Genomic DNA, 27,775 nt, shown 5'->3' with positions numbered 1-27,775 from the left:
AAAAAGATAATGACAAATGAGTCTCTAAGTCAGTGAATTTGCAAGTATGCATGAAAAACCTAGAGGACCAGATTGTAATCAGGAAAAAAATTGCATAGGGTGGGGAGACATCTCGCAAAATATTCTTATTAGACATGATAAGAGGTATTTCTTTTTGGCAGATAAGTTCTAGTTTACAACCTTTTTGGCAGCCAGCTAGAAAGTTAATATAAGACTGCGGCCGCAGATCATGATGACAGGCTGGCGAGACGAGGTAGTCAAATTCACGGCCTGATTTCCTGCACGGCTCACAGTGACACCGGAATCTTTATGATAGTGATCCACTCTGACGACAAACAGTTACAACCCCGGAGTTTGAAAGCGATGATCAGCCAACGGCAGTAAACACACCACTGACATTTTAATCAAAAAAATACCAATGTGGGATGTATTTAGATGTATTTTACATCTCCGCAAAAATACAAAATGTTTATAACACACTAAGCAGGGACTGTGAGATGTACACAGGAATATCGACATCAACCTTTTGTAAAAACTTCGGAATTAATCAGCCACGCATGACAGAAATGTGGCGTTAAAACGGCTAAATTGATGTAGCGATGTAGGGAGACTGACATTTCATATTTCACTCATATCTGTCATTTCCAATATGCCAGGCAGACATAGATGCCTAGCAAATACGATATCATTTCTAGCCAAGAAAACCATAAAGGAGTAGTTTCGTGTTTTTAGTTGCATTAAAAAGATTCATCAATTACGAATGCTTCAGTTTTTGTGTTGTCAGCAAACTGAATGTGCTCACTCATCATTGAGAAGCAAATCAAGGGAAAAATACATGCCAAACATCGCACAGGAAAAGCCTTTGCCAATTCATCTCAGAAAAAAAGAAACTGTCACCAAGTTTTTCAAGTCACACTTTCACTAGACCATGCCAGCTTTTTGTTGATACGACTGTGGAACGAGAATCAGCAAGGTTTTGGAGAAAGCCACTGTATTCTGCACGGATGCAGCCGTTGGGGGAAAAAGTGTGTTTTTGTGGACTTTAAATGAGTATCAGGTTCAAGTCTCTACCCAAAAATCCAAATCTAACAAAATAATCAAAGAGGAAAGACAAAAAGGGATCTTGGCAGAAAGATCACATTCCCAGCTAATCTTCAAGTCCAAACGAGTACAATTATAAAAGCTTAATCAACTAGAGGTAAAGACTTTGGAACTTAACATAACTAATGCAAGAGTCTTCATCTTTGATGACACTTAACAATCTCTGGCATCGTTTCTTATCCACAGACAACACATAATGATCACTCAGGACTAAAATTCTAATCCCATCATGTTAGCCTAGTGTTTGGATGGGTGAGGCGTTTTATTTATTCAGTAGCATCTACTCTGTATACAGGCGATCTCTGGTTGCGTAACCTGCATTTGAAAAAGGCTTGCTCAAAGGTGACCTCTTTTAGCAACATCGTAAGCCTTCTAAGAATCAGTTTTGGTTTATTTGCCAACGCCCAACCTGCATTCTTAGAGAAAGATGTTCAATAATTCAGTAATGCAGAAATGACACAGCATTTTTGTTGACATGTCGTCGAAAAGGTTACCAGCAGACAACAAATCTTGTCAATTCTTTTCTTATTATTATTCAGGAAGAAGTGTTTGAATCAGAAAATTGCTTGTATCGATTTCATCCTAAGCAAGGCATTGCGATGCCATAGGGGAGAGCGCTTGACTGACTTGCAAGGTGAGGCAGACAGAAAGGAAATTAAGCCTATGATGTCTATATTTGGATGACGTGAGCATCATACAGCGGGTGGAAACAAGATGGGAAGCTCTAATTTAACGCTGGAGCCAGCTGGTCATGAAATTGTGTCTGCAGTCGATCTCAGTGGTCGTTCTGTTTGACTCATCCAAAAGCACTTTTAAAGCTCCCTTCTTTATGATTTACAAGCATCACCCTTCGCTCTTTACAATAGTCTAATACAATTAGAAAATGCAATTTCTGAAGATGGGGATGTTGTGCTCTTCACTTACTGTGGATTTTTGGTCAATTATTAAATTGGTGAAATTTTCGGGTTACTTTTTTGGTTATTTTAGGGCACTAAACATCACTTTTCGTTTGTTTTGTCACTTTTGGTACATTTAGGAGCATTTCTATTTTATACCATAACCTTAAACGTTAAGGGTGAAAACAAAATAGAGCTTGTGTTGTGTCACATCATGTTTACATCGGACCAGTAAGAATCAGTCAAATTTTGCCTGCTGTGTGGCACACCGAAAGAAAACAAACTAAAAAAGTACCTCAAATATTATGTAATACGAGCGTTGCTTTGCAAAGAATACTTACAATTAGTTTGATGATTTTATTAAGCAAGGAGTAAGGTTCTGTGTTTATTCAACTTCGACTAAAGCTCGGCAATTCATCCACTCGCCACAAGGTCCTAGAAGTCTCTCAATGTCATGGTAATTAGGTATTAATATCATCTAAATGCAGTAATTAATTGACAGGCTAAGGGCATGCTCTTAAAGCATGCATATTCAATCTGTCTCTTGAGATCACTTTCATCGTAGAACGTTTACACAGATGCCATTTATTTAAAAATATCATGTTAATTCTCTTTAGAGCAGATAAAGTGAAGGTCACTGAAAGAAGAAAAAGCCACAGTGATTTGTGAATGAAGCCCACTGACATTTATCCCTTCACATGGACTTTCAAGTTGTGTTTAGAAAGATGCTGGCAACCCCCACATCGCCACCACCCCTTATTCTCAAAGGGAATGTCAAGGACGCACATAAACAGCAATGCCATACCTCATTACCTGTCCTATTTATTCTAAGGGGATGCCCTTATCACCAAGTTTGTAATTAAAAAAATGAGACCACAATTTGGAAAAGATTTGTCATTTTTTTGATTGCCAAGTGCCTGCGGGGGGGATATTATAATGGCTGAGCCATTTGTCTTTCTCAGCCTCAAAACGAGTTGCATGCTTTGCTTGTAAGATCTGACAATTGCAGTTTTTGAGAGTGGCTAATTATAGCAGCCTCCCATGAGTTGGCATTATACCACAGAGGCACGCAAGCATCTGTGTGTCCAACAAATTAAACACTGAGAATAGCGCCGTGGCATTTTACATGTGTTCAATGGTACACTGAAAGGTGGCAGGATAGTCCGTTTTTTGTTCTGACATGACATCCAAACCTTAAGCTGATATTCTGTCATGTTGCAAAGAACCGGACGTCACTATTGCATAAAATGTGAGTTCAGACAACCGTGGATGTCTTGAATGAGAAAGAGAGTCAGCGTGACATGATGAACGTATAGCTGAACGTAATACTTTCGGTTTTGTTTTTGTTTGGTTTGGTTTTGTGGCGTCGGCTAAGGCTACTGTAGCAGTGTTGTGTTCTTCAAATTTCTGACAAAACTGACAAGGCTGGGGATGTCTTTGTCGATGTTCACTAGCAATTCCACCAAGATCGTGGAATGAATTACGCTCCTTCAATGTAAAATGTGAATCTACTCCCCCCAAAAATAAAAAATAAATCCAAGTTATGGAACCAATGAATTTTATAAGTAGAGGAATTAGTGGCCAGCAAATTGCAGTGCACATGGACGGACAACCATTCACGTTCACACACATCTAGGGGGAATTTAGACAGCCAGCCTTGCCCGTTTTGGGGGGGGATGTGCTAGGAAACCGGAGACTATTCCGACCAATTTTCGAAAAAAAGGTACCCTTGTACATAGTTAGTCATTTGGTTCACTATTCAAGGATGTAAGCACTTAAAAAATAAAGTAAGGTCATCTGGTGGGAATCTTTGCTCATCTCCAATGCAAAGTTGATAAGGGAGCTGGGCTCTGAAGCAGGATTTTGCATACCATCCATTTTCTATACTGTTTATCCTTTTCAGGGTCACAATGTTCCAGGGCCCATGCTAGATGGCCTTGGTTGAAGGTTGACTAAACCTTGAACTGGTCGCCATTTAATCCCATAGACAAACCAACATTTATCCACTGCCACCCTTGAAATTCAAAAGGGGTGGATATCTATGGCTGTCAATGGCAGAATGGGCCAAAATTTGCCAAAAGAATGGTTGATGAATTAGTGTATATTATGGTTGCTGTCCCCTGCCTGTGGCCCGGAGACAGCTGGGATTGGCTCCGGCACCCTCCACGACTCTAATGAGGTTAAAGCAGTTCAGAAAATGAGATGAGATGAGATTATGGTTGCCTGAATATATCTACAGCTTTATACATTATGACCGGGGGTTTTGTTGAACGTATGCCAGGGCACAAAAATGTACACATACCTAAATTGACTTCTGCCAAACGCCATTCCTTTACTCTGCTCTCATAGGCAAGGTAACCTGACTGGAAACAACTGATTACAGATATGTAACACACCAGGTGGGCGGAAAGTGTTGTTTGGTTGGTCTGACATCCTGCACCCCTTTTGTGGAACGGTTTGGAGACTCCTGTATTAAACAATACAGGGTGTCTGTAAAATCTAGGACAGTGGACTATTAATGTCCGAAGGAGTCCTCCGGGGGCTTCAGTGTTGATCGGAGCAATAGGTCTTCTCCCTACTGGATCAATGTCAGCACAAATTTCAGATTGCTTTCCTGATGCTCGGCAGGTTATCTGTGATTCAGCTTTAATAGGTTATTGAACGGCACCAGCATTAAGGGAGCGAGGCCGTATTTCACATTATTGACAGTGAAATGTTCACCACTTTGTCATTAGCATGCATTGGGACAACACAACAAATCTTGACAACAACATCAAGGAACATAACAATTATTCTCACGTTTGGGCAAAAATCATACAGCAGGCAACTTTGGAGACACTTTTGCTGTTGTTTTGTGTGCTTATGATGAGTCTGCTTTCAAAAGGCAAGCTCAATTGCAACTTTAGGATGGCGGCCTTATGTTAGACATTATTCTTAAATCGTTGTAATTATCTAATCTCACCCCCTTTCCTGAAACGCTTTATCCTCATTAAGGTCGTGGAGGATGCTGGATCCTAGCCCAGCTGACTCCGGGCCATAGGCAGGGGACACCCTGAATCGGTGGACACAAGGAGAAGGACAACCATGCACACTCACACCCATAGCTAGTGGCAATCCAACCTGCCTACCAATGTTCCCTCTAACCCAGGTGTCTCAAAACGATTCCACCGAGGGCCGCAGTAACCGATTACATTTGCAAAAGGTATCCTCTTGTTGAGTTGGAATGAAAACCTGCACCCACTGCGGCCCTTTGAGGACCGGTTTGAGAACCCTGCTCTAAGCTGTGTGTGTGCGCAATTGCGCCCTACTCTCGTCTTCTCTGCGCACAACAAATCATATGGAGCGCACAAAATAAAATCCCAATTGTTTTTTTTTTTAGTTGGGAGGCCGACGCGCAAACCACTCATCCGCCGGGTCGACCATTCATAGATATTAATCATTTCATTTTATTATTACTAAATCATTCATGTGTAGTAGACATACACCTGCTTATGGCAGGTGTGATACTGGTGTGTGCCCATAGCGAGCAATGATGATGTTGCTCACACCGGTACTCAGTGTGCTCAGTCTTTCTGCACAGACAAACAAAAAATTAGATGCCTGCCTTGTTATAATCGTGAAAACAAAATGAATAAACGAAACACATTGCATTCAGGGGGGGTCATTTTGTGTTCGTTTTCTGTGGAAGATTTCTTACTTCCTAAGTAAAAATATGTAAAGTTGATGAAGAATTTGTACAGTCGAGGAAGTGAGGGGAATTAATTCCAAGGAGCTTCTGACAAACACACAATTTACAGTATTGCTTAGGCTGCAGAGACATTGACTAAACTCAGAATGCAAAGCTTCAGTGATCAAACGAATGGTGGCAAGCTCGAACTGTCTACGCTAAATCTGTTGACATTGCACAGCATGTGAAGGCCGCGCGTTTTGTCAACACGGACAAGTTGCCGACACCGCGTGAAGGATTTACACCCAGCAAGTAAGTCAAACAAGATGTGGACAAATTTCAGTGGAGGACGAGTAAGCTAAAAAGTGAGAGCTTATTGTATGGTAAGCTAAAAAAATGGATGTACACTAAGCCATTGTTTGATTAAATATTGCCTATTCACACAGGACAAAGAATTCAACTAGAACTTCTGATATTCCTCAAACAGATATGTAAATATAATCTCAACAGTGAAGTGAAAAAAGAACATCAGAGTAAACCAAATCAGAGACATGTCTTCAATTAGTACACCAATAGTGGCAGAAGTAGACTGATAACAATTAGAAGCGATGGAAACTCATTAAGTGCCTCCTTTGCAGAGTGAGATTCCTCAATGCGGGACAATGAATAGCGTAAACGCCAAACGTAAAGATTGCTCCATTCCACTGGTGTCCCTCAAGCCACGACGGCGACTGAATCTGCGGAATGTCTTAGTTAAATTGGATACAGACATTATTAATGTTGTTCATGTTAATTAATGTTACATCTTGGATTTCTCAGCTTGCAGAATTGTTTATTGGGAAAAATCCTTTTAGCCATTAAATCAGATTAAACTCATTGAGCCTACTAGTGTGACCAGCAGCGTTGTTGAGAAACTGTCGAGGGAACATTATGTTGACGCTTAGGGGCGGATCTAGAATTTCATGGACTTTTTTTTTATTGCAATGGACAGAAGGACGTGCAGTTTATGTCAAGTGTGTCTGTTTAATTTCTTTTTATTTATTTATTTAAAATAAACTTCTGCAACGACATTGAGGAAAACACAATGTCCATTACTAGTTGGCAAATGATCACTTCTGCAACAACATTGAGGAAAACACAATGCCCATTACTAGTTGGCTATCTTTCTATCTTTTTCAACTATTCACATTCTGGCTCACTTTGATAAACATTGCAGGATCACTTTTAAAAATCAGCCCAATTAATAGACTTTATATTTAGTCATTAAATCTCAGGCAATGCATGAGATTGTCATAATTTTTTTGCTAAATTCTAATGGCGATATTAATATGGGAGCACTGTTACCTTGCCAAAATATTTTACTAATATTGAACATGGCCTAAAAGGACCTTTGTGTAGTTGTTGTTATTGTTTTTTTGCCCCTGACCTACATTTAAAATCATGTGAGTAGTGTCTTCTAGAGGCAGAAGTGTGCTGACATAAATCACATAAGAGTGAAGCCTCAGGTTCTATATACTTCAAAGTCATTCGGGGCACATTTACTAGAATCTGACAAAATATCACACCTGTCAGGACACCTTAAGATTTGGGCCACGCGCCGTTCCAAACCATGTTGGTGTTATCTGGACTTAATGCAGGCAGATAGGCAGATAGCGATTGAGAAGAATGTAGGGGAAAATCAGTGGAATTGCAGGCTTAGACACAAGTCAGAATTCAAGTTAGAATGTCCAGTTAAGCAGACAGACACAAGCCTCCTCTTTGAAGAAGTTATTCACAACGACGTTTGGGTTGTCCACTATATCTTTTTCTAGTGGCTTTTTTACTGACCTTTTTATCCTAATCACACACTATCCATGTGTTTGTGGTGGAAATACACAGCAGACGATCAGAAGGAAAAGCAAGTGACTGGTTGTTTCACCTCACTGACTTGAATACTCTAAATATATACTATGACATATCAATGAAACAGTAAGTGTAAAGTGCACCTCAATATTTGGGTAGAAAGTGGTTCTGATTTCGCCTTTTCGCTGAGGAGAGAGGCAGTTTAAAACATCACTTTTGGTTGTTGAGATCTTTTTTTTAAATTATAATTAGGTCTGCGTCAGAATATTTTTCTCCTGCTTGCCTTTCAAATCTTCAGTAGTTTGGTGAGTTGTTAGTATTTTCAGGCTTTATCCTTTTCTCTCTGGTGTTTATGCCATGTTTTTCCACAAAGTTCACGCAGTCCCCCCCTAAAAGTAATCATTTTGCTTTTGTGTCGCTCCAGCTTAAGGCACAAGAGTTTCAAAAATACACTTAATGGTAAAGTATAAAAAAGATTTCGCATTGGCCGAGAGATGAGATGCTATTTTCTACAAGATCTTGCTTTTAAAACAAGAAAGATATAGGACTTGTAGAAAATACATGGGAACAACACTGAATGAATAAGTGGAAGCAGGTCAAATGTTGCAGAATTAAGTTAAAAAATTGTGACGTAGTATATATATCATATCTTTTCATTTCTACAATTACTGGAGAATGTGTAACGGCTTATATGTTATTTAATGCATTAATAGATTGGCTTCAATTGACAGAAATAGACGATACTCTGTTCGCTGCCAGCCCCTCCCAGTCAAAATTGAGTGGACGCCTATCGCTATCAAGGACACCTAATGACTATTATTACAACGTCTTACCATTTTCAAGTGAAAATACATTGCAAACATTCATGTGCATACACTATCTTCTGCAAGATAATTAAAGCATACAAGAAGATGAGGCCTAGACTCATTATATTGTGGCCAGAAGCAAGTGTGGTTCATTTTTCAGGGGAATTTCCACCAAAGTTTTCAAGTGTGTGAAACACGACCAAAACAAAAAAAGCACACTTAATCTTCCAGCAGAGAGTGAAAGCCTATTTGGTCAAAGATTGACAATAATCTCCACAGTGACAGCTGCTTATCATTGTAACTGCAACGAAAAGAATTGGCATTCTTCATTGAATGATTTGGAATGTCTCTCCAAAAACAATATTTGCGGGACTTTACTTGCTGTAATCCTCATGTTCATTATAAGAAGTCCTCATGGAACTGTTTCATTGTGAAAGCTACTGTACTGCAGATTTACCAAATACTAACCCTCCAATGCGCTTCAGTCGGTCAGCATACACTTTTGTGAAATATTTATAAAATACTAAAAGCAATAACGGAACGAATGATGACAGTAATAAAAATCTTATCTTGCTTTTTTTGCGAGCAAGACTGAAAGCACTGTAACTTTTCCAGGAAATTCACTTGCCTCCCAAATGAATTTGAAATAGGTTTTGTGGAAGGAATGAGCATGCTGACATGTTATAGTTGAAGAGGCAGAGTGACTTGCTGAATCTTTGAGATTTTGGCAAAGGTCAACATGGAAAGAAATGATCCATTCATTTTTCACTTGCATGTTCACTCCTCCCAAATAACCTGTCTAGTATAATATATAACCGTGACCGGACGTTTTGTTGAAAGACGTTTGGTCGACCGGACGTTTGGTAGAACGGACGTTTGGTAGAATATTAGATATTTAGATATTAAACTCCCTCTCTCCCTCTCTCATGATTATAATTTTGAGAGCTGGTTTCAACAGTAACAACCCGTTCGACCAAACGTCCGGTCGACCAAATGTCTTTCGACGAAACGTCTGAGTACCATATATAACAATACATACAAAAACCCTTCTAGCGCCATCATTGGCAACCAATAAGTAAACTGCGGAACGGGGTGTCAATCTTGTATCCGTTTTATTATTACAATACTAATATCAATTTATTATTGTTTTTCGTCTCTAATTAATTGACCTCCATTACCAAAATATGACTTTTTATATATATTTTTTTTTTTACTCTGTACATGTTTTGGCTGGCATGACTTAGACTTTAGTCTAGTGTGATAGTCAGAACACAACCAAAAATATGTTGGTTTTTTAAAAATGCTTGCTTGATGTAATATATACAGTTATGCGGTGGAAGGATACATTTTAAAAATCATACAGCCTATCCCCAGAGCAACTTTACTCAGTGAATCATTTCATATTGCTTAAACATCTCAGCTCCCTACCATCAAAAATAAAGTGCATATGGATCGATTCCACATATACAGTGAAAGAAACAGACATTTTCGTCGAGAGCACATTTGTCACCGTTGCTCATAGCATTAACCAATCCCAAAACCCAAGCACGGGATAATTAGTCATCCTTGGCTGGGAGTAGCAAAGGCTGGGAAGCGATGTGACTGAAGGATGTATCGATCCTTCCAAAAGGGAGCGGCCACCGTTAGAAGTCATGATCAATCAAGTGAGCCAACTCTCAATCTGTGAGGAAACCTGGGAGTGTTAGTATGGGGAAACATTCTCTCTACTATATACGGTCAATATACCTTTGTATGTGTGTGTGTGTCTAGAAGCAAGCACATTAACACTCCCAACAACCTGCCGTATGACTTGTCAGAACGAGACAAATGTCTGTGTGACTAAAAGACTCCCAAGGGTTATAAGAGAGGGGGTCGCTCCGGTGGTGAGGTGTGGTCGTGTTTAGCCGTGCCACAGCGGGGGAAACCCCACACCGTCCTCAGCCGACTAAATGTACAAGTCGAGGAAGGCTGAGAGGCTTTCAAAATCATCTCAGGTTGCCATTGAAAAAGGCGAGGCGGCCCAAATATGAAGTGTTTGCATATCGGTGTGATCCTATCACAGGTGGTCTTCATCTGATAAGACAGGGGAGATGCACATCAGCGGGAGTGGTAATTCATCTTTGCGTGATACGACGGAGCAGCAGGAGGAAGTGCAGACGCAGCAGTCCTGCTTTGAGTTGGTTTGGTTCATTTATTACACAAAGGAAATAGACGATTGCTTTTGTTTGTGGCTGCCATTAACGGCAATAAAAGTCCATTCCATTTGAACTGGCCACTTTTAGCTCTTTCATTGACATTGACGATGATAGAAGTCCAATCATGTGGCTCTTTTGTCCATTGGCGAGATTTGTTCTTTTACTTTCTAGCCATCTAAATATATAGTACATCAATCCGAATCGACACATCTATTAGTTAACCTAGTAAAATTCCACTCCATGTGAAAAATTGTTGCTCTAAGAATTGAAATATGCAGAGGGCCAATTTCTCTTCCTTTTGTAACAACCAAAATAGGCCTTTGTGGCCTTGGTGAATGTCGCTGGTCTACTTAGTGCCATGCTACCTCGTGAGTATTGCTATTTAATGAGCTGCATTATGCAAAAACCAAAGCACACAAGGTTGCATTAAGGACGGTCACATGGTCCATATAGGAACATTTTCATTTATTTCCCTGACAGCATTGTTTGCATCCTTTGTAAAAGATTGAGACATTCTAACGTGCTTGGAATTTCATCACAAAAATTATGCCAATTTGCGTGTAATAGAAAACGGATGATGAAAATATGGAAAGAAACCTGTAAACACAGCGCGTATGTGACATTTTATTTTATTTTTTTATATCTTGGATAGTATATTACTGTCGCCCCCGGTGTTGGCGTGTGACTCACATGATGTTACATATTAAGCTGCAGGGACACACAAACCCGCACACAGCAGTGCAACTGTAGACGCCTAATTGACAGGCTGTTGGGGACTGAGCCAGTCCGGACAGCCAGTCACTTTCACGCTGCCACCATCATCCTTCTCCACAAAACACATTAGTGTGGATGTGTGTGTGTATGTGTGTTGTGTTGTGTTGTATTGTGGATGCATTCAACCCACCAGGGATAAGCTTTTCACTCTTACACTATTCTGTGCATGCATTCTTAAGAAAAATATGTAATATCTGTGCAATACCTATGTAATATTATACGCCAAACAGATCCAACCAGTCATTAGTGAATACCTAAATAAAAACGAAGCAATGTGAGATAATGAGTATAAAGTATTCATGTCAGTTTTTTTTACAAGTTTAAGATTTGTGATTGCTTTAAAAAGCACGCAGTAGTTAGTCAGTGGTGAAAAAAACAAACAATGCCCAAACCTCTTAAAATCATTGAATGTTTTGCTCTGGAGTTAGATTAATTCCCTTTGCTTCTAAGAAGTATACTTGCGCAATTTAGAAAAAAGACCAACGATGAAAACATGATGGGAGAAAAATGTGTTTTCTTCAGTTCTACACATGTACAAAGCTAAGTTATTGTGAGAAACTCTCACTTGAAGTAAGGTTCCCAAAACTGTGAGAAGAAATGTGTCTACACTATTAAACATACTACTTAGAGTATATGAACAACAACAACAACACTACACTAAGAGAATGAAAATGTGCTCCTCTGGTTGACTTCACAGACAAAAAGAGAGAGAACAGCACAAATATGAAGACAGATTTCAATAGATTATCTCACAAGCTACCTCTTAGCTGTTTAGTTAGGGCCATGAATATATGCAGAAGGGATCTGTCCTTGCTGAGAGCAAAATCTAATAATGCATCAGCAAACACAACTAGGAGTCAAAGCAAACCAATCAAGAGCGCTGTCCAGAAAAAGAAAAAAGAAAAAAACCGAAGCCAAAGGGTTTGCAGCTCATCGTTCTGACAGTTCCGCACAAAACATTTACAATGAAGGCTGGAAGAAAAAGTAATTTATTTGTTCACGGCTTGTTGAATTTGCTTTATCTTATTATATTAACCCAACATGGTAATCTGTAATTAAAAGGAACATGATGTTATAATCTGTTCTAAATGATAGAATTGGGTGGGAAAATGACAAATTTGCCCATTTTTGCTTATGTTTGCAGATTAATTTGTTTTAAATGGATTGAGCCTAACAATAGCATGTGCGAGACTGCTTAACAGCCAATGAAAGTAATAGATGATACATCTATTTTAGCTGGGATGGGTGGCATTGAATCATCATGTTTCTGTGCCATTGATAGCAATAGGTGTCCAATCCTTTTGGACTGGGAGGCAATGGCATACAATTAATATTTATAAGCATGGCGGGCCACAAGGCTTTTGCCTAGCCAAAAAATTAAACTACGAAAAGTAAACATATTTTAAATAGGTATGATGAGACTTTAGACTCTAGGTTTTTAATATTGTTAATGTAAGGCCCATAATAACATCCTTATTTTTAAAATGACTCTCAGATGAACATTTTCATATTTAATTTGATTTGAAAAACTAGGATACTGAATAACTTCTCTATCACAAGGCTTTCCAGATTTTATGGACCAACAACCTAAAATTCCATTTAATATCATTTTGTTTGGTCATGAAATGTGCCCTCATAGCAACTTATCTGTGTAGTTATAGTAAATATAATCAAGACATCCGATGCCCTAATAATGATCAGTAGGAGAAAACGCATTTAAACAAGGTAATCCATGAAGTGGTTCCTCACGAAGGCAGCAAAAATGATTGAGGTGTGTCAGGATTGTTCATGTTTGCAAATGATTAATGCAACACTCCTTATAATGACTTCCTTGTATTTTCCAAGCTCGGAGTGTTATTTGCTGTTTTTGTTTTGTTGTTTTTCTTACAAAACACCCAGACTGGCAAACATGTTCCGGTCCAATTCCCTGACCATGCTGCCTCAACACTTCAGCCGTGTTCCCAAGTCCGATCTCGGGGTAAGTGATTTGTCAGGCGTGGAGGCAGCAAGTAGCCTGTAACAAATCTAAGTGACAGACTCTGAAAATGCAGATACACTCGATCACAAGGCTGACAGAGAGGAACAAGCAGCTTAGGGAGCCTATGAAGTCACCCAGAGTCCAAAAAGTGCTAATGGACGCTTCATTGACTGATATGTGACTGACATTTACAACATGACACATTTGTCCCTGAAATTCAAGTCGGCGGGATAATGCTCATGGCGTGATATCAAATTTTAAAGCAATATATTCAAAGTGAACTGATTTTCCTCCCTTGTAATGGATTGGTTCAATAGCCTGTGACATTAGTATATGCTCATTTGTGACACGCATACATTGGAGTAAGACAATGAAAAATGATCAATTATTTGTGAGTCCTTCAGAAAATAGATTAAAAGGTAATGTAATACCTTTGCCACATCAATGTTTAACATGAAGACGCTTTATCAACACCAAAGCAAGAGCACATTCCAGATCTACTTTGAGGATACTACATTTGGTAACTCGTGTCAAAAAGAACAAGAAACTCTCTCTGTTTATCTCTTAATGCACAAACACTCTCTGCCATCCATTCAAATGGGAATTGTTTCATCCCTTTCAGTCATTCTGGCTAATGCAAAAATCATGTATATCTGTCTTTAAATATTTAAACTCAACAGCAGTGCGATTGAAGCACACAGTTGAGGAGGAAGAAGAGAGAGAAGCAACCGCGAGACGAGGCTATTTTTGACGACGGGTTTTCTCTGCCGTGCAGTCTGCGCGCAACGAGTCGGAAGCGGCATCAGAGAAAGGTTTACCGGGGAAATCTTTTTTCTTTTTAATCTTTTGATCGCAGTTTCTGATATTTGTCATCGTTGCGAAGGAATGAACTAAAACACACTGTTGCTGCATTGAACTTAGTTACGGATGCTGTTGGAGTCACGACTTGCTTATGAAGCAACATATTATAGGGCCCATTGGCACCCTGCAGATAAATATTAACCGTTTTAGGAGCCCAAATGCGTGCGGGGGACCCCAACACTACGCACACAAGTCATAACTTCAAATATTTTTTCATCTGCGCCAACCCATTTTGTACCCACAATATGAGACTGTCAGAACCTAAACTCTCGGGAGTTCCAGCAGGTGTGCAAACAAGGGAAAAAGTTTGAAAAGTTTCCTACTCACCACAGTGAAGTCCTCCGCCGAGCAGTTCTGTCCACTGAAGTTGCAGCTCATGAGCATCTCGTCCAGCTGATGTCCCGTCCTGTTGAAGATGTCCTGCATGTCAGGGGCAGGGTACATCAGATCGGTGGGCTTGTGCCCGTCCCTGTTTTTGGGGGGCAGTCCCGTCAAGTTAGCCAGATGGTAGATGTCGGCGTCGGTCAGCGCGGAGAAGCGAAAGCGGTTGATGTTGCAGATGGTGACAGCCGGGAAAACCATCTCCGGCGTGGCCTCTTCATTCAAAGCCGTGACGTGCGGATGCTCCAGGTAGGAGATGGCGCACTTTGCCGCTTGGTACACAAAGAGGGCAAGAGAAGTGAGGAAGGCGAGCGCCCACAGAGTCTGCCGGATGCCGAGTCGTCCAGAGACAAAGATGTGATTAATCCCATGCAGGGAGCAGGAGTTTGCAAACCCAGCCAAGTCCTTGGCCGGAGGTGCGCAGCTCTCCTCAATCAAACTCTCCTTGTCCCCATCCTGCTTGTTTTTCTGCTTCTCATCCTCCTCTGCAAACTTGATTTTGCAAACAAATTCGATAGGCATGTGGGCAGCCAGGTCTGCGTTTGTTGGTTTGTTTTTATTCTTTAGAGCAGCTATCAAAGCCCCAGATTGCCTCCTCCTCTGACGTCCGCGCTCTGGGCAAGAAACAACTCCAGAAAGAAGAGAAACGGAGAAGAGTTTGCTGCTGCTGCTGCCGCCGTTGCCGCCTGCGCTCTGTCTGATAGTCTTGCTGCTGCTCCTTGTGACCAGAGCGCTGTTGCTGATGCTGCTGCCACTGCCGCTACTGATGCTCCGCGCTCAATGCTTGTCTTGCTTCTCGATCAGCTCGCATGCGCTGACTTATCAGCCGTGATACAGATGTCAACTAAAAGAAAAAAAAAAGATAAATAAATGAACACCTTAAACCGACGCAAGTAAACGCAGCGCACGAAGTCAGGCTAAAATAAGAAGAGTGTGCTGAATAATTCATGAGAAGGTAGTGTGGTCATTACTTCCCCTTCAGTGGCGCAAGTTGCAACTTGCTGTGGTCATCCATATGATTTCTTTCTAAAAAACCCTAACTCACTTATTACGGATGTCTCGGATCCCGTCACGTGATTGAAAATCGGGCCCGACAAAGCCATTATTTTCAGAGGATCAGAATTGGCTTGAAAAAAAATCTGAATTTATACATTTATTTAAATGACTGACTGGCGACTAATTTAGGGTATGTTCTGCCTTTGTCCTGAGTCTGCACCTCGCAGACCCTGGCAAGAATGAGTGGTGTTGATGAAAAAAGAAACAATAAATCTAACTTTGACTCAATAGCTGCCATTGAGAGAGATGAACATCCAATCTGTTGAAATTGCAAGGGATGGCAGCGAATGAATTAATGAACGTTACATCAACTCGTGACAAATTAATTGGTAGGAGGATGCTCATTGGCCAAAAGAAAACTAATCGATGAAAAAAATTATTAAAGGGTACTGAACTCAAAGTAAAAAGGAATAAAATGTAATACTGACTGATTTATATATTGGTATTTATTTTCTTGTTTTTTGTTCATTGTATTTTTTTTAACTCAATGCCTGCCAATGATGGCACGAGACATTCAACCCATTGGGTGGGATGTTAGAAGAGGGAAGTGTTAATCTGCCCACTCTCGATCATTTTTGTAATTAATATTTTTATGCAGATTATATATCTGCGGTGTTAACAGCCTTTTTTCCCCAAAATGGCACGATGGAATATGTACATTACAGAGAGGGAGGCGAGACCCCTAATCTTCGCTATTTCCTATAAGATGGCATTAGTCATGCAGGTCACATCACAAGGCTCTGTGACTGCAAGAGAAGTTCCACTTAAACATGAATTAAATCTTTCTAACGGCAGCTTCTGATACCAGTTCAGAATTCCAAAGGTTAAAAATATAACCGAGGTATAAGGTTTGCAAAACAAGTGGCTTAAGATGAGCTGGTCAACACTTGACAGTGGCCTTGCGCAACAGCTACAAGTATGTTATCAATAAATCTCAGCGGTGGTGAAATTGTAGCCTGCTTAAAAACAAAGGGAGGAGTTGTCCTATGGGAAAACATGTTAGGTTAGAAAAAGAAAGGTGACGAAAATCAATTGATCGCCTGAATAGATTCATCTTGTTATAGCAACAGTTTTATGTCTTTATAAAGGATGCATTGTGGAAAATTGACTTTTTAATGGCTTACATGCAAATATACAAATAGTTGGCTCTCTAAAGTGCTTGCATACCCATCAAGTGTGAAATTAAAACGACCCAGTAAATATTTATATATATATGTATATATATATTTTTTATAACGGGTCCGTGAGTGCATATTTTGTATTGTGCACTAAATGCAACCAGATGCGTTCTGATACATTAAAACTGCCAATACATCGATCATTGGAGATTTGTCCTAATACTGGGATCCCCAACACTGCTTGTACTTTTTACTTTACCTGTCCTCTTTCAAAATGGCTTTACCAATTTGTTAATCTATTCATATGTTTATCTATATTAATATTTATATTGTGATATATGTTGATGTCTGATAAAAATGCCATGTGACTCTAGTGGTCAGCATGTTTCAGCTTCGCCTCTGGCAGCGGGCACGGGAGGTCTCGCTGCCACACAGTGTTTTATGTGGCAATCCCCAGAAGATGCTGGGCTTATTTACAGTCACACAGAGGGAAGCACGGCTCAGGATACATGCCATGGCTGAATATCAAGTGAAAATAAAAGCATACAGACGCATCTGGCACATAAAAACCTGAAGGACTCAAGGAGTGGATGGCATTCTACATGTGTCTGACACAATCTAACTCAAACACAGGGTCTTTTGTTGTTGAGGCCCAAAAAGTGAGCCCGAACACATGAAATGCTAGTGACCTTCAAGCTCTTTTTTTAAAAGAAATACATTATGGCATTAGGTTTTCTCCAATACAATGGATCTTTCCAATGTATTTTGAGGATGAATGGTAAAGCCGTTGAGGAATTCTATGGATGAATAAGATTCTCTTTCTGACACAAAAATATCAGGGCTGAACAAAAGTAAAAGCATTGGAGGTTAAGAACTGCTCATTTTGGGCCACTTATGATGGAATTAAATAAAGGAGAAAATAGAAGTGGAAGATGTGGATGGATTAGAGGGTCCAATGAGAAGCAGCTGATTATCTTGTTCAAAAAGATTCATCTATTGAATGGGTGTGTTTAATTGCCTCAGTGCAGCTCTTTTTGATAGAATTTGGTCACTGCCGGCCCCAACGTCGAATTAGATTGAAAGACTATCGCCATCAATGGCAGTGAATGAGTTAAACTATAATGACAAACCTAACATGTATTTACCAAACTGAGAATTTTAGAGTTGGATAACAATGTTTTTTGTAAATATACATTGCAGCAAATAGCAATTGAAGCCAGGCACAAAATACAAAATGTAGATGCTGTTTCCTAACAAAAAATATTATTTAATTAGTAAACAAATAAATGGTTCTACTACTTGTGAAAAGCTAATTTATGGACCAGATGTAATACAAAATAAGTACAATTGGAGTGCAGATGTAGCAGATAGTACATTAGCTCTTAAAATGTTGGCTGTTAAAAAAAGCAAGTACATATAAAATAAAGAATTGTCACCTAGTTTTATAGATCCATCCATTTGGCCTTGTCATATGTCATAAAAGTTGATTTTTCCCCCACTTTTTTTAATCACTGCATTAATGCATGGACTGGCATATTTGTATTTTCAGAATGTTTGCCCACGTGTCTCATTTTTTGATGGCGGAGAGCTGGAAGGAAAAAAAATTGCTTTCTACTCATTACAATTCAGTGGTAAAGGTGCAGCCGCAAGATAGGCCTTCACCCTGATGTATTTGGCACACGCCTTCAATACATTGGGTACACAATCAGCTCAACTTTCTGGACCTGCCCGTGTGTGGCTTCTATTTGACAGGTATTAATGTGCTGAAAACAAATATAATGACACCGTAATGCAACAGAGGACGCTGCTGCCTCAGCACTAACGCGCTCAGGTATCAATGGTCAACAGAAAGCCGGCTATGTACAGCCAAGGGAAATGTCAAATTTGCATAAAAGCCACTAAATATTGTATTTCTTGTTGTTTTCTGCACCCCATGTTTAAAAGAATGCATTTGTGTTGACTCCAGCGCACCGGTTGATATTTGTTTCTTTCTTTTTTTTCTTCTTTTTCATATCTAAAGTAAACACAGGTCACAGCTCAGTAATTTAAATCGACCAGATACTATTGAATAAAGTCTAAATGCATTGTCAAGGGCAGCTAAGGAATTTAAATATGATCTAACGCATGGAGCAAACAACCCCCAAAAAATGTAAGTGTCAACTTACTGTGCTAATGGCGTGTGCTGTACTTTAAATGAATCGCACAGTTAAAAGGTTAATATAGAGATCCCACTCATGATAGAAAAGTGCGTGGTGTCCATAAGATGAGCAATGCAACACACCAGACATACGATATAATGTTATATCCATTTAAGCACAAACTCCTAACCAAAGAAGACATTGTAAAAAAACTACGGCTCACTTTTCCATTTTAAGGCTCTCTTACGGACTCATTTGCTCACCCTAACCTGCTTTTGACTACACAATGAGGCTTTAATCTTAAATTAAACAAGTTTCCACTTACCAATTATCAGCCATGACAGTTTTTTTTATTACACAAACCTTTGACTTTAAATTGCAAGGGAGAAAAAAAAGGCCCAGATTTGGCAAGGTTATTGGTACTATATGAATGAAACAACTCGTGTCTTTATTCAGTCTTCAGGCAGCCCGTTTTTAACAAGCACATTTTCAAAAGGATCCCCGTGAGTAAAATTATGGTCCAGTCAACTCATTAGAAATGCAAAGGGTAGGTCTAAAATTGTGTTTACAGCAAATGATCACGCTGCGGGAGGGTGAAATGACCGCAGGTGTTGACACAGAAGGATCAAAAGAAAGCATTGAATGCGGACGCACAAATACATGCGTGATGCTAAACTTTCTTGAATCCACAGAGCGCAGAAGGGAATTTGCGGACAACCATACACCACTTTATTTTAACTGTAGAACCGGCGCTTTCATCTCAATGAAAGTGCTGAAATGACTTGGGAGGTAACATATCTGCTCGCTGAGATTGGATACGGTGTGGTTCAGTGGCTTAGTTCAGCTTTTGGGAGCATGAATTTGGTTAGCGTGCTCTAATGGCAGATGAAAGTCCAAGGATCCACTTCCTAATGAGACCTTTCATTATAGAGCTGTTTCAACTCCTGTAGGACCTCATGTGTATTCATTCTCTGGATATGTAAGAACACAGCCCAAAGGAAAGAAAAAGCTACCCAAGCCTGTGAAGTGGACTGAGGATTTGCCATGCCTTTGCACATGAGCGCAAAGAGCAAGGTTCGATGATTTTAGATGGCCCCCAGCACCGTGTCTCTTCAAGTCAGCAAGCTGCTATATGCATCAAAGTCACATTTTTGCCAACTACAGACCCCCCTCACTGATAATACTTCAATGAGTACAATGAATCCCATTGCTATCAGTCAATGATAAAGTATTCAATTTGGGAGATTTGCGCGTGTCCAATGAAGGATGAAGTCAGCCATAAATATTGTATCTTGTGATGGCGTAATACAATGTTAAAAGACACTAATGACAAATGACCATTCTGGCCGAGTGCGTTCTTTTGCCACTCAACTGCTGGGTTTCAATTAAGAGGCACCATCTGCCCAGTGTGCCCATGGCACTCAAGAACTGATGGCACGGCTCACTGTGCATGAGGCGTCGTTGAAGAAGAGAAACTGGAAAGTTGATCACCTTGGGAATTACAAGAAGGTTCAAGATGGCGACCTCCAAATCAGACTCATTGTATGAAATGCGCGGGCACACTAGTGTAGCACTGTTGCCACATTTGGCAGGCTTAGGCCCAATTGGGATATTTTCAAAGACTTTGGATAGGAAAGAAATAACAGGGCATTTTAGCTACTTTTGAAAAAATTTAATCTTGTACTGATTTTTCTGGAACTAGGTGAGTTTTAAAGTGTGATTGAGCTGGAAACGATCGTTCCAGTAGGGCAACACTGTCGTGCAGTAATCTGTGGGCTCTTATTCCAGCACAAAAAGTGCCATCAGCGCATGAATGGCGAAATATTAGAATGTTTTTGACATTTTTTGCAGACAGCAGAACTATAAAAGAATACCCTGCACAGAAGGTGTGTATGGCAAAATATGGAATGCACAAGGTACTTGGGCTCTGGTGGCATCTCAGGTGCACCAGGTGTTATCCCCAGTCATGTGCAAAACCAACATTTTGCAATTAAAACCTGGCAAATAAAAATCTAATCAAACAAAATATCGCAAAAACTGTTTTTAGGCGTCTAATGGGCTTGAACTAAGCGGGTTGGGAATGTTCATACACTGTTTGCCTCCTAATTCAAATTAATTGAATGTCTACTACACAATTACTTCACCCACAGGCCACAGATTTTGGTCATCCATCTTCTTTCAATGAAATTTTGCGGGAAAAGATTTCTAGATAACTTTGAGACTTTTTCATAATTCCACAATCATAGTTTTCATATAATTGTTAAATTTACCATTGTCAACAAATGGGAAAGGTAAGCCATGGTGTCCCATTACAATTTACAAGGGTCTTAGATGGGCTTAAAAAACACCCCACTGGTAAAAACAGGCCTAGCACAATCTGTACCTCCTGAGAATGTAGAAAGATAAATCCAACCCATTTGCTCCTGGGGTCATTCTACTTCTGCTCCATTGAGAGCGTCCTTATTCATGGCATCCTGGCATGGTTTGATAGGAGCTCAGCAGCAGACAAACAGTCCCTGCAGAGGATCATAAAATCTGCTCAACACATCACTACAGGACATGCCATAAATGGCATCTTCACCTCACATTGCCTGAAGACTGACAGGAGTTTTTCCTTTTTCTTTCAAATGTATTCGCCCAAAGTGTTACTGCAGTGAGACAAAAACAGCCATATGTATTATTGTACATATGAGGCCATGTCACAGGCTTATTAATAATGGTCTGAAGTTCTAAAGCAATTGTGCCTTGATTTAGGTGTGGGTAATTAGAATGCAGTCTTTTCTTTCTTTTTTTAATGCTGTTGATTCCATGTTTTTTTTTCTTCTGTGTAAAGTCAAAACGTCAGGGGGCCCCCTAATATTGATCTAATGTTGAATTTTTAAAAAGTTGGCTTCTGTCAAAGGGCATCCAATAATCAACTTCGCAAAAAAACATGAATCGGATTTTAAAGTGAAGGTCACTGCGGAAAAGCAAAACGGAGGCAAATAGTACAACCTTCATACAGATTGGGCATTTGCTAGAATGCATTATTATTGTGATATTAACTTTGCTTTTGTCACCTTTTTCTTACCAGGTTCTGTTCCGTTGCAAATAACTGAGAGCATATCTGAAGCAGGGGAAAATATTATAACTAAAAGATGCAATTTCTGGTGACATGACATGGTGATGCTCCTTCTCTCTCCCATGAGTAAATACTTGTACAGTATAATTTACAATTTGTATCAATTTCTGTTGTCTAGGTAAATTCCTATTAATTTTGGCGCATTTTCCAGTCAGTATAACAGGTATTGATATCCAGAAATAACCGTCATCGTTACTTTAATTTTGCACATTAAATGAAACAACTTATTTGGATGTAACGGTTCAGAATTTCTAGACAAACAGTCTAACCATAAATAAAGGATTATTTATAGGCCGAACTAAACCTTTATTTTCACGTTGAACTTTGTGGATTTAGTTTCCCATTACTTTTCTGTGATATATCGTTCTGCCTGAGAAAGATTCCTCAATGCCTGCATAGACGCAAAGTGTCCCACAAAACACCGTTATTGTTTCAGGTGCAAGCGTGAAAGGTTTTGTATTCACAACTAATTTAAATAGTTTGTCTTTGTCTTAGCAACAATTCAGTAAACGCTGAACCACAAAGGGAGTAATGCAGAACCTTTGGACATTGCCACACTCTTTATACATACACACACACGCACATGCACACGCAGACGCACACGCACACAAATCATCCGATTCCGCACAGCCGGGGTGTCTGAATTGGTATCGGGAGCCAAAAAAATTGTATTTGTGCAATATTGATTAATGAATAATTAAAAAATGGTTACTTGGTGTAGCCTCTCCAAAAATAGTCTCCCCAGGGTAAATGCTTTCGTTGCGATTTTAGAACGCTACTCATAGCAATGTATCATATACATTGATTCAAGCATTTTTAAAAACAATTATTCCCACTGCAGAGCATCAAAATGAAATGTCTTCATTCTCCTACTGGCAAGTGCCTGCTAACCATAACCTGACCCAACAGAAAGAGGATGACTCCAAACAATTATAAAAGCTGGGAAGATTGGAGTAATGTAATGTTGTATTAGAATAGCAACGCAAATGTGCTGAAGCGTGGATGAGAGAAGTGCAGTGTAGCGTGATATTTGAATGAATGCATGTTCATATTCACATACTATAAAATAAGCATAGTGAATAGCTGAGAATATCATGATCCACCATTGTCTGTTTGCTAGTATACTGACAAAAATGGGACCGAAATATTGACTTTATTTTAAATTTAACTCACCTCCTGTGAGCTTTTAGCCTTGGAGATAATTCCGCCCCCTTTCCCATCCTCATCAGCTGCACCAACAACATGCCACTCGCATCATGGGCCCAACCCATCCTCAACTCTGACATAAGCTCACCTGCCCCGCAGCCTTCAGAACAACAGACTTTGCTCCTGTGCCAGCTGGAGAACAGCCTGCATCATAAATCCCTTCTGGGCAATTGGTCCTAACATATATATTTTATGTGTAAAATCAAGCCGTTTTCGGAGTATTAACATGCTACGGGTTACAGCTGTGGTAGAAATGTCAAAATACAGGTTTAACCCTTATCATTAACTCATTCAGTGTCAATGACTGCAAGAGATTTCCAATCTAGTTTGAATCCTGGCTATGATCAGTTTTCTCTGGTTACTACAATTTCCTCCCACATCCCAAAAACATGCTTGGTAGGCTGGTTGGACACTTTAAATTGCCCTTAGATTCGAGCGTGAGCGTGAATGGTTGTCCGTCCCCTTCTGCCCTGCTATGAACTCATCGCCTTGAGAAAGACAGATGTCCAATTATTTTATAGAAGGAAGACTGGCTATTGAGTACTTGTTTGAGGGCGTTAGACATAGAATCTATTTTGACTATGGAAGGTGACTAAACGAATTCTTCTTTAAAAATAGTCTGTCATATAATGTAAGCATTGACATTTTTGTCATTGTTTTTTCGTTAAGGCAGAGTGCTAAAATAGCAGAAGCACTCGTCTTATGCAACACAGTGTAGCTAATATTATCCATTTTTACCCAGCATTGGGTTATCTGCTGGTCAAGTACCAGCCTGAAATCAATCACCAAGCGATGAGGCAAAAGCATAAAACATTGCCTGAAGTGATGCATCCTGTTATCCTTGCTTTTAAATGCTGCCTTTGGAACCAATGTAAATGTAATCTACAGCGTAACGTGGATGGCTGCTATGTAAGGCATGTGCAAGGTTCTTGCAACATGATTTAGAAACGGGACAGGAAGACACCTTATCCCAAAACAGTGTTGAAGGTCACAGTCTTTGACAGCTCCTCATTCAATTGAAGGAAGCGCCTTTGGCATGGTGTGGTTGTCAAAACCTCTTCACCGTGAGCTTGCTTCACTGCTCTTCTGTCACTAGAGCTAAATCTCTACTCGCCATTGGTTCCACTGAATTTTGTGTTTAGGTGAGCTGAGGTGAGTTTGAAAAATAATGCTGATGTGTTTGTGTGTGTGTGTGGAATAAAATGTATAATGCATCACAAATTACTTTTCATACTGATGAGCGGGTAACATTTCACGGGGCATGATAGTCTGCTGTTGATTAATTTTTTTTGGGGTTATGTGATTACAGTTTATTTTTGTCTGTCATGTGTCTAACAAAATAAAATAGGATAAAATGGGTAAATTAACTTTCAAGAAATAATTCAAAAATTACACCTTTAGAATGCCAACCGGGGTCAACGTTTACATCGTTTAGGCCAACATAAACAGGGGTCATTTGCATAATGGCTACTAAATGACCAAATTAATAGCTTCTATCATGGTCATTTGGGGACAATGTCCTGTACACAATGCAAATGAAAATTTTATTGCATATAGGAATGAGGAAAAAAATGAGGTGATAACACACTACATTAAGATCTGCGAAAATAGGGCGGCTCGGAAAATGTGCACATTTATTCTTTAATAGGTTGGCATCCTTGCAGTTTGTCAATTCGCAATTTAGCACCCAAAGCTCACAAATATACTCTGCAATTAGTTAGTAGGGTCGTTTCCTTCACAGGAATATTATGTTGGTCAACCCATATGAATATTTAATTATGTGCCTGCCATTAATGGCACAAAATGTCCAAACTATTTTGACTGGGAGTCTTAGTTAAAATGGATTGGAGGTCTCACGCCATCAATGGCAGGTGAATTAGGGCTTCTATGGTTAATTGAGTAATCGATTAGCAAGAGACATGTTTGACCTCAATTTTTTTTTCTTTTTTTCAATGTTGCTTCAAGTAACATATTGTTCATATTTCCTAATTGTTTTGTTTGATTTTGTAAAGTATAGGAAAGAGTCAATAATGTATTTTTTTAATTAAAAAAGGAAAGACATAACTATTCTGTTTCGTGTATTCATTACTTTTATCTTTTTTTTTAAGTCTTAATGACGTAAATTAGACTGTTTTAATAAACAAAAAGGGGGAAACAATTGGTATATAGTCTCTATGGTGTATTTTTGAAAAAAAATCTTTCTTCAAGGGAAAAAGAAACTAAATACTGCCAGATTTTTAGGAATATGGGAACTTTATATTGATTTTATATTGGGGAAAAAACAAAGACGATGCAAGTGTTTACTACTAGTACAGACTTGGAATGCTCTAAACACGTGAAAATGTGAATTGCTATTTGTTAATATGTGCCCTGCTCCTGACCATTAAACCTAGACCCAGGTTCTCTCACGACATTGAAGAGGATAAATGGTGTAGAAAATGGGCTGATTGGATGGATGGATACTGCAATTGTTTGGCAAGCAGAACAGGGTGCAGCACGACCGTCATTAAATGGGAACGGAAGCCACGCTGCCTGCACTGATGCTAGATGTGTGTACTACTACATTAGTGAGTTATTTCAGTTCCTCTAGGGCAGGGGTGGCGAACACGAGGCTCCCGAGCCGCCTGCGCCATCAAAGGGCGCTGAATTTAAGCATAAATGTGGCACGTTTGAAGTGTCCAAGATCAATGTAAAACTTAACGATTTATATTTGGCAACCCTGTTGGCACAACACATAAGAAGATCCTGGTAGGCCTGGTGATTGTTAAAAGAGCCAAATATGTGTGCTTAAAGAAGTGTGAGTATTGCACTGGCCACTTTGCGACGTCGTGGTACAAACGAGACATTGTTCAGGCCCAGAGGTAACCAACAGACTGTATTACTAGTACCTTGACGATCGACTAATATATTGCGATCGACGTCATGAGAACCCTTGATTTAAAGCAAAGCATCCCCCTGCAGTTTCTCCTTGCATGACCTTTCCCAGACTGAACACATTGGACGTCTAGGGCTGTCAAAGGGAGCCAATAAGTTCATGGGATAATGTGAATTTGTGAATTTCACGGCCAATCAGTTTTCAGGGAGCAAACGTGCAAGTCACCAAACAGCTATTTGAAATGACAAGAATTCCGTTATTGATTGGTCATTTTGCAATATTTATGCTCTTTACCTCCCAACTGCTCTGAGTACAATTGCCCCCAGCGAGGCTTTTGTCAGCCAATCATTCACCTAATGCTAATGATCAGGTGTCAACGCTACTGTCCCCCTGATATCATGCCTGAAGACTGATGTATTGATCTTGCCAGATTGATCAAGGTAGCAATGATACAGCAACATCAGAAGATTTATTCAGGTGCTAATATCTTATGTCGGGGACGACCTTTGGATTTGCCGCCTGGGTGTACTTTCATCATGCAGTTGAGATCCTCTTTATGGCCACTAGCTGTACTGCCACCCAAATATGGTATCAAAGCTAACTTCAACTGGGACAGAAATTTTTTATACGTTATTGCATCACAAGTAATAAAATTGCATTAGATGATTATTTCATTACTATGATTGGAATAGCTTACATTTTTTCATAATGATGTATTTTTATTCAGATTAAATTTTTTCTCTAATTCAGTTACATACGAGGTTTGCTTTGCAAAGAAAAGCTCCCCACATATAATCTGATTTTTTTCCCCTGCATTGTAAGACGGACATGCTAACCACCAACGCCAATGGATATGGTGAAATGGTAATATTTGAATACAACGGGGAAAAAAGTTAAACAAAGCATTTCTAATCATATCATAATCTCGTGATGTACCTTGGTAAGAATCGGATAAGCATTTGCATCTACTGCCAAAACAACACATTCAAGTCAGTCTATGGTTCTTGCTCTCCTCTTAATTTTTTTATCCCCATCCTCGGGCCCTACTATCGTGGCCGTTTCCTCTAAAAAGTTGTCATTTTTTAAATTGTTTTTTTCCATGACTGCAAGGACACATGACGTAGAAGTCAGCACCCTTTTCTTGTTATGCGAGGTATGATTGCTGACTGATTTATACGGAGACAGTCATAATCCTAACCCCTTAAAAACTTCTGAAGTGTGCGTGTGTGTTTGTTTGTGTGTGTGTGTGTGTGTGTGTGTGTGTGTGTGTGTGAGGGAGGGAGGGGGGAGGGCAAGATGAATTACCCCTAACTTTAAAAAGAACAAAGAACATAACCACTGGAAATATGAATCACCATGGAAGGCTACTGCTGGGGGAAAATACCAACGTTAAATTGAGGATAGCAATAACAACTGTACACAGCGGGTCTACTTATACATCATCCAAAACTGTATATCAATGAAGGAATAAACCATGATTAGAAAACAGCATGTTTTCCAGCATATCTGTTTAAATATTGCATGCTGAAAAGTAGCCTGTCTCGGCTGTCCTTTGGGAGTCTCAGCACAATACCAAGTTGTTTACCCTGATCCGGATTTGCTTAAAAGAGTCAACATATTGCTGTGCTATTACTTAGCACTCTCTCGGGGCATTATTCCTAACACGAACATGGTGGACTAGTGAAAGAGCATGAACTTTATTAAGCCAAGAGATCAAAGAGTCGGCCTCGGCCTTGGGTTACTTCTAGTTTAGATTTTTG

The 27,775-nt window shown here is 39.6% G+C and overlaps 1 protein-coding gene across 4 annotated transcripts in view; it reads right to left on the bottom strand.

The window, feature by feature from the left end:
* Positions 1–27,775, bottom strand: part of asic4a (acid-sensing (proton-gated) ion channel family member 4a) — a 121,313-nt gene that overhangs the window by 52,086 nt on the left and 41,452 nt on the right. For 3 of the 4 annotated variants that reach the window (XM_077616913.1, XM_077616914.1, XM_077616912.1), the window contains one exon: positions 14,448–15,345. In XM_077616913.1, coding sequence (XP_077473039.1) covers positions 14,448–15,023 — 576 coding nt within the window. In that variant the 5' untranslated portion in view covers positions 15,024–15,345. Of the gene's footprint in view, positions 1–14,447; positions 15,346–21,196; positions 21,330–27,775 lie in introns of all 4 variants that reach the window. The other variant, XM_077616915.1, reaches the window with a different exon arrangement.

This window comes from Stigmatopora argus, chromosome 13 (genome assembly GCF_051989625.1).
Source record: "Stigmatopora argus isolate UIUO_Sarg chromosome 13, RoL_Sarg_1.0, whole genome shotgun sequence".
Classification (NCBI taxonomy): Eukaryota; Metazoa; Chordata; class Actinopteri; order Syngnathiformes; family Syngnathidae; genus Stigmatopora; species Stigmatopora argus.
Note: the sequence above shows the minus strand (reverse complement) of the source record. Positions and strands in the feature narration are given on the sequence as shown.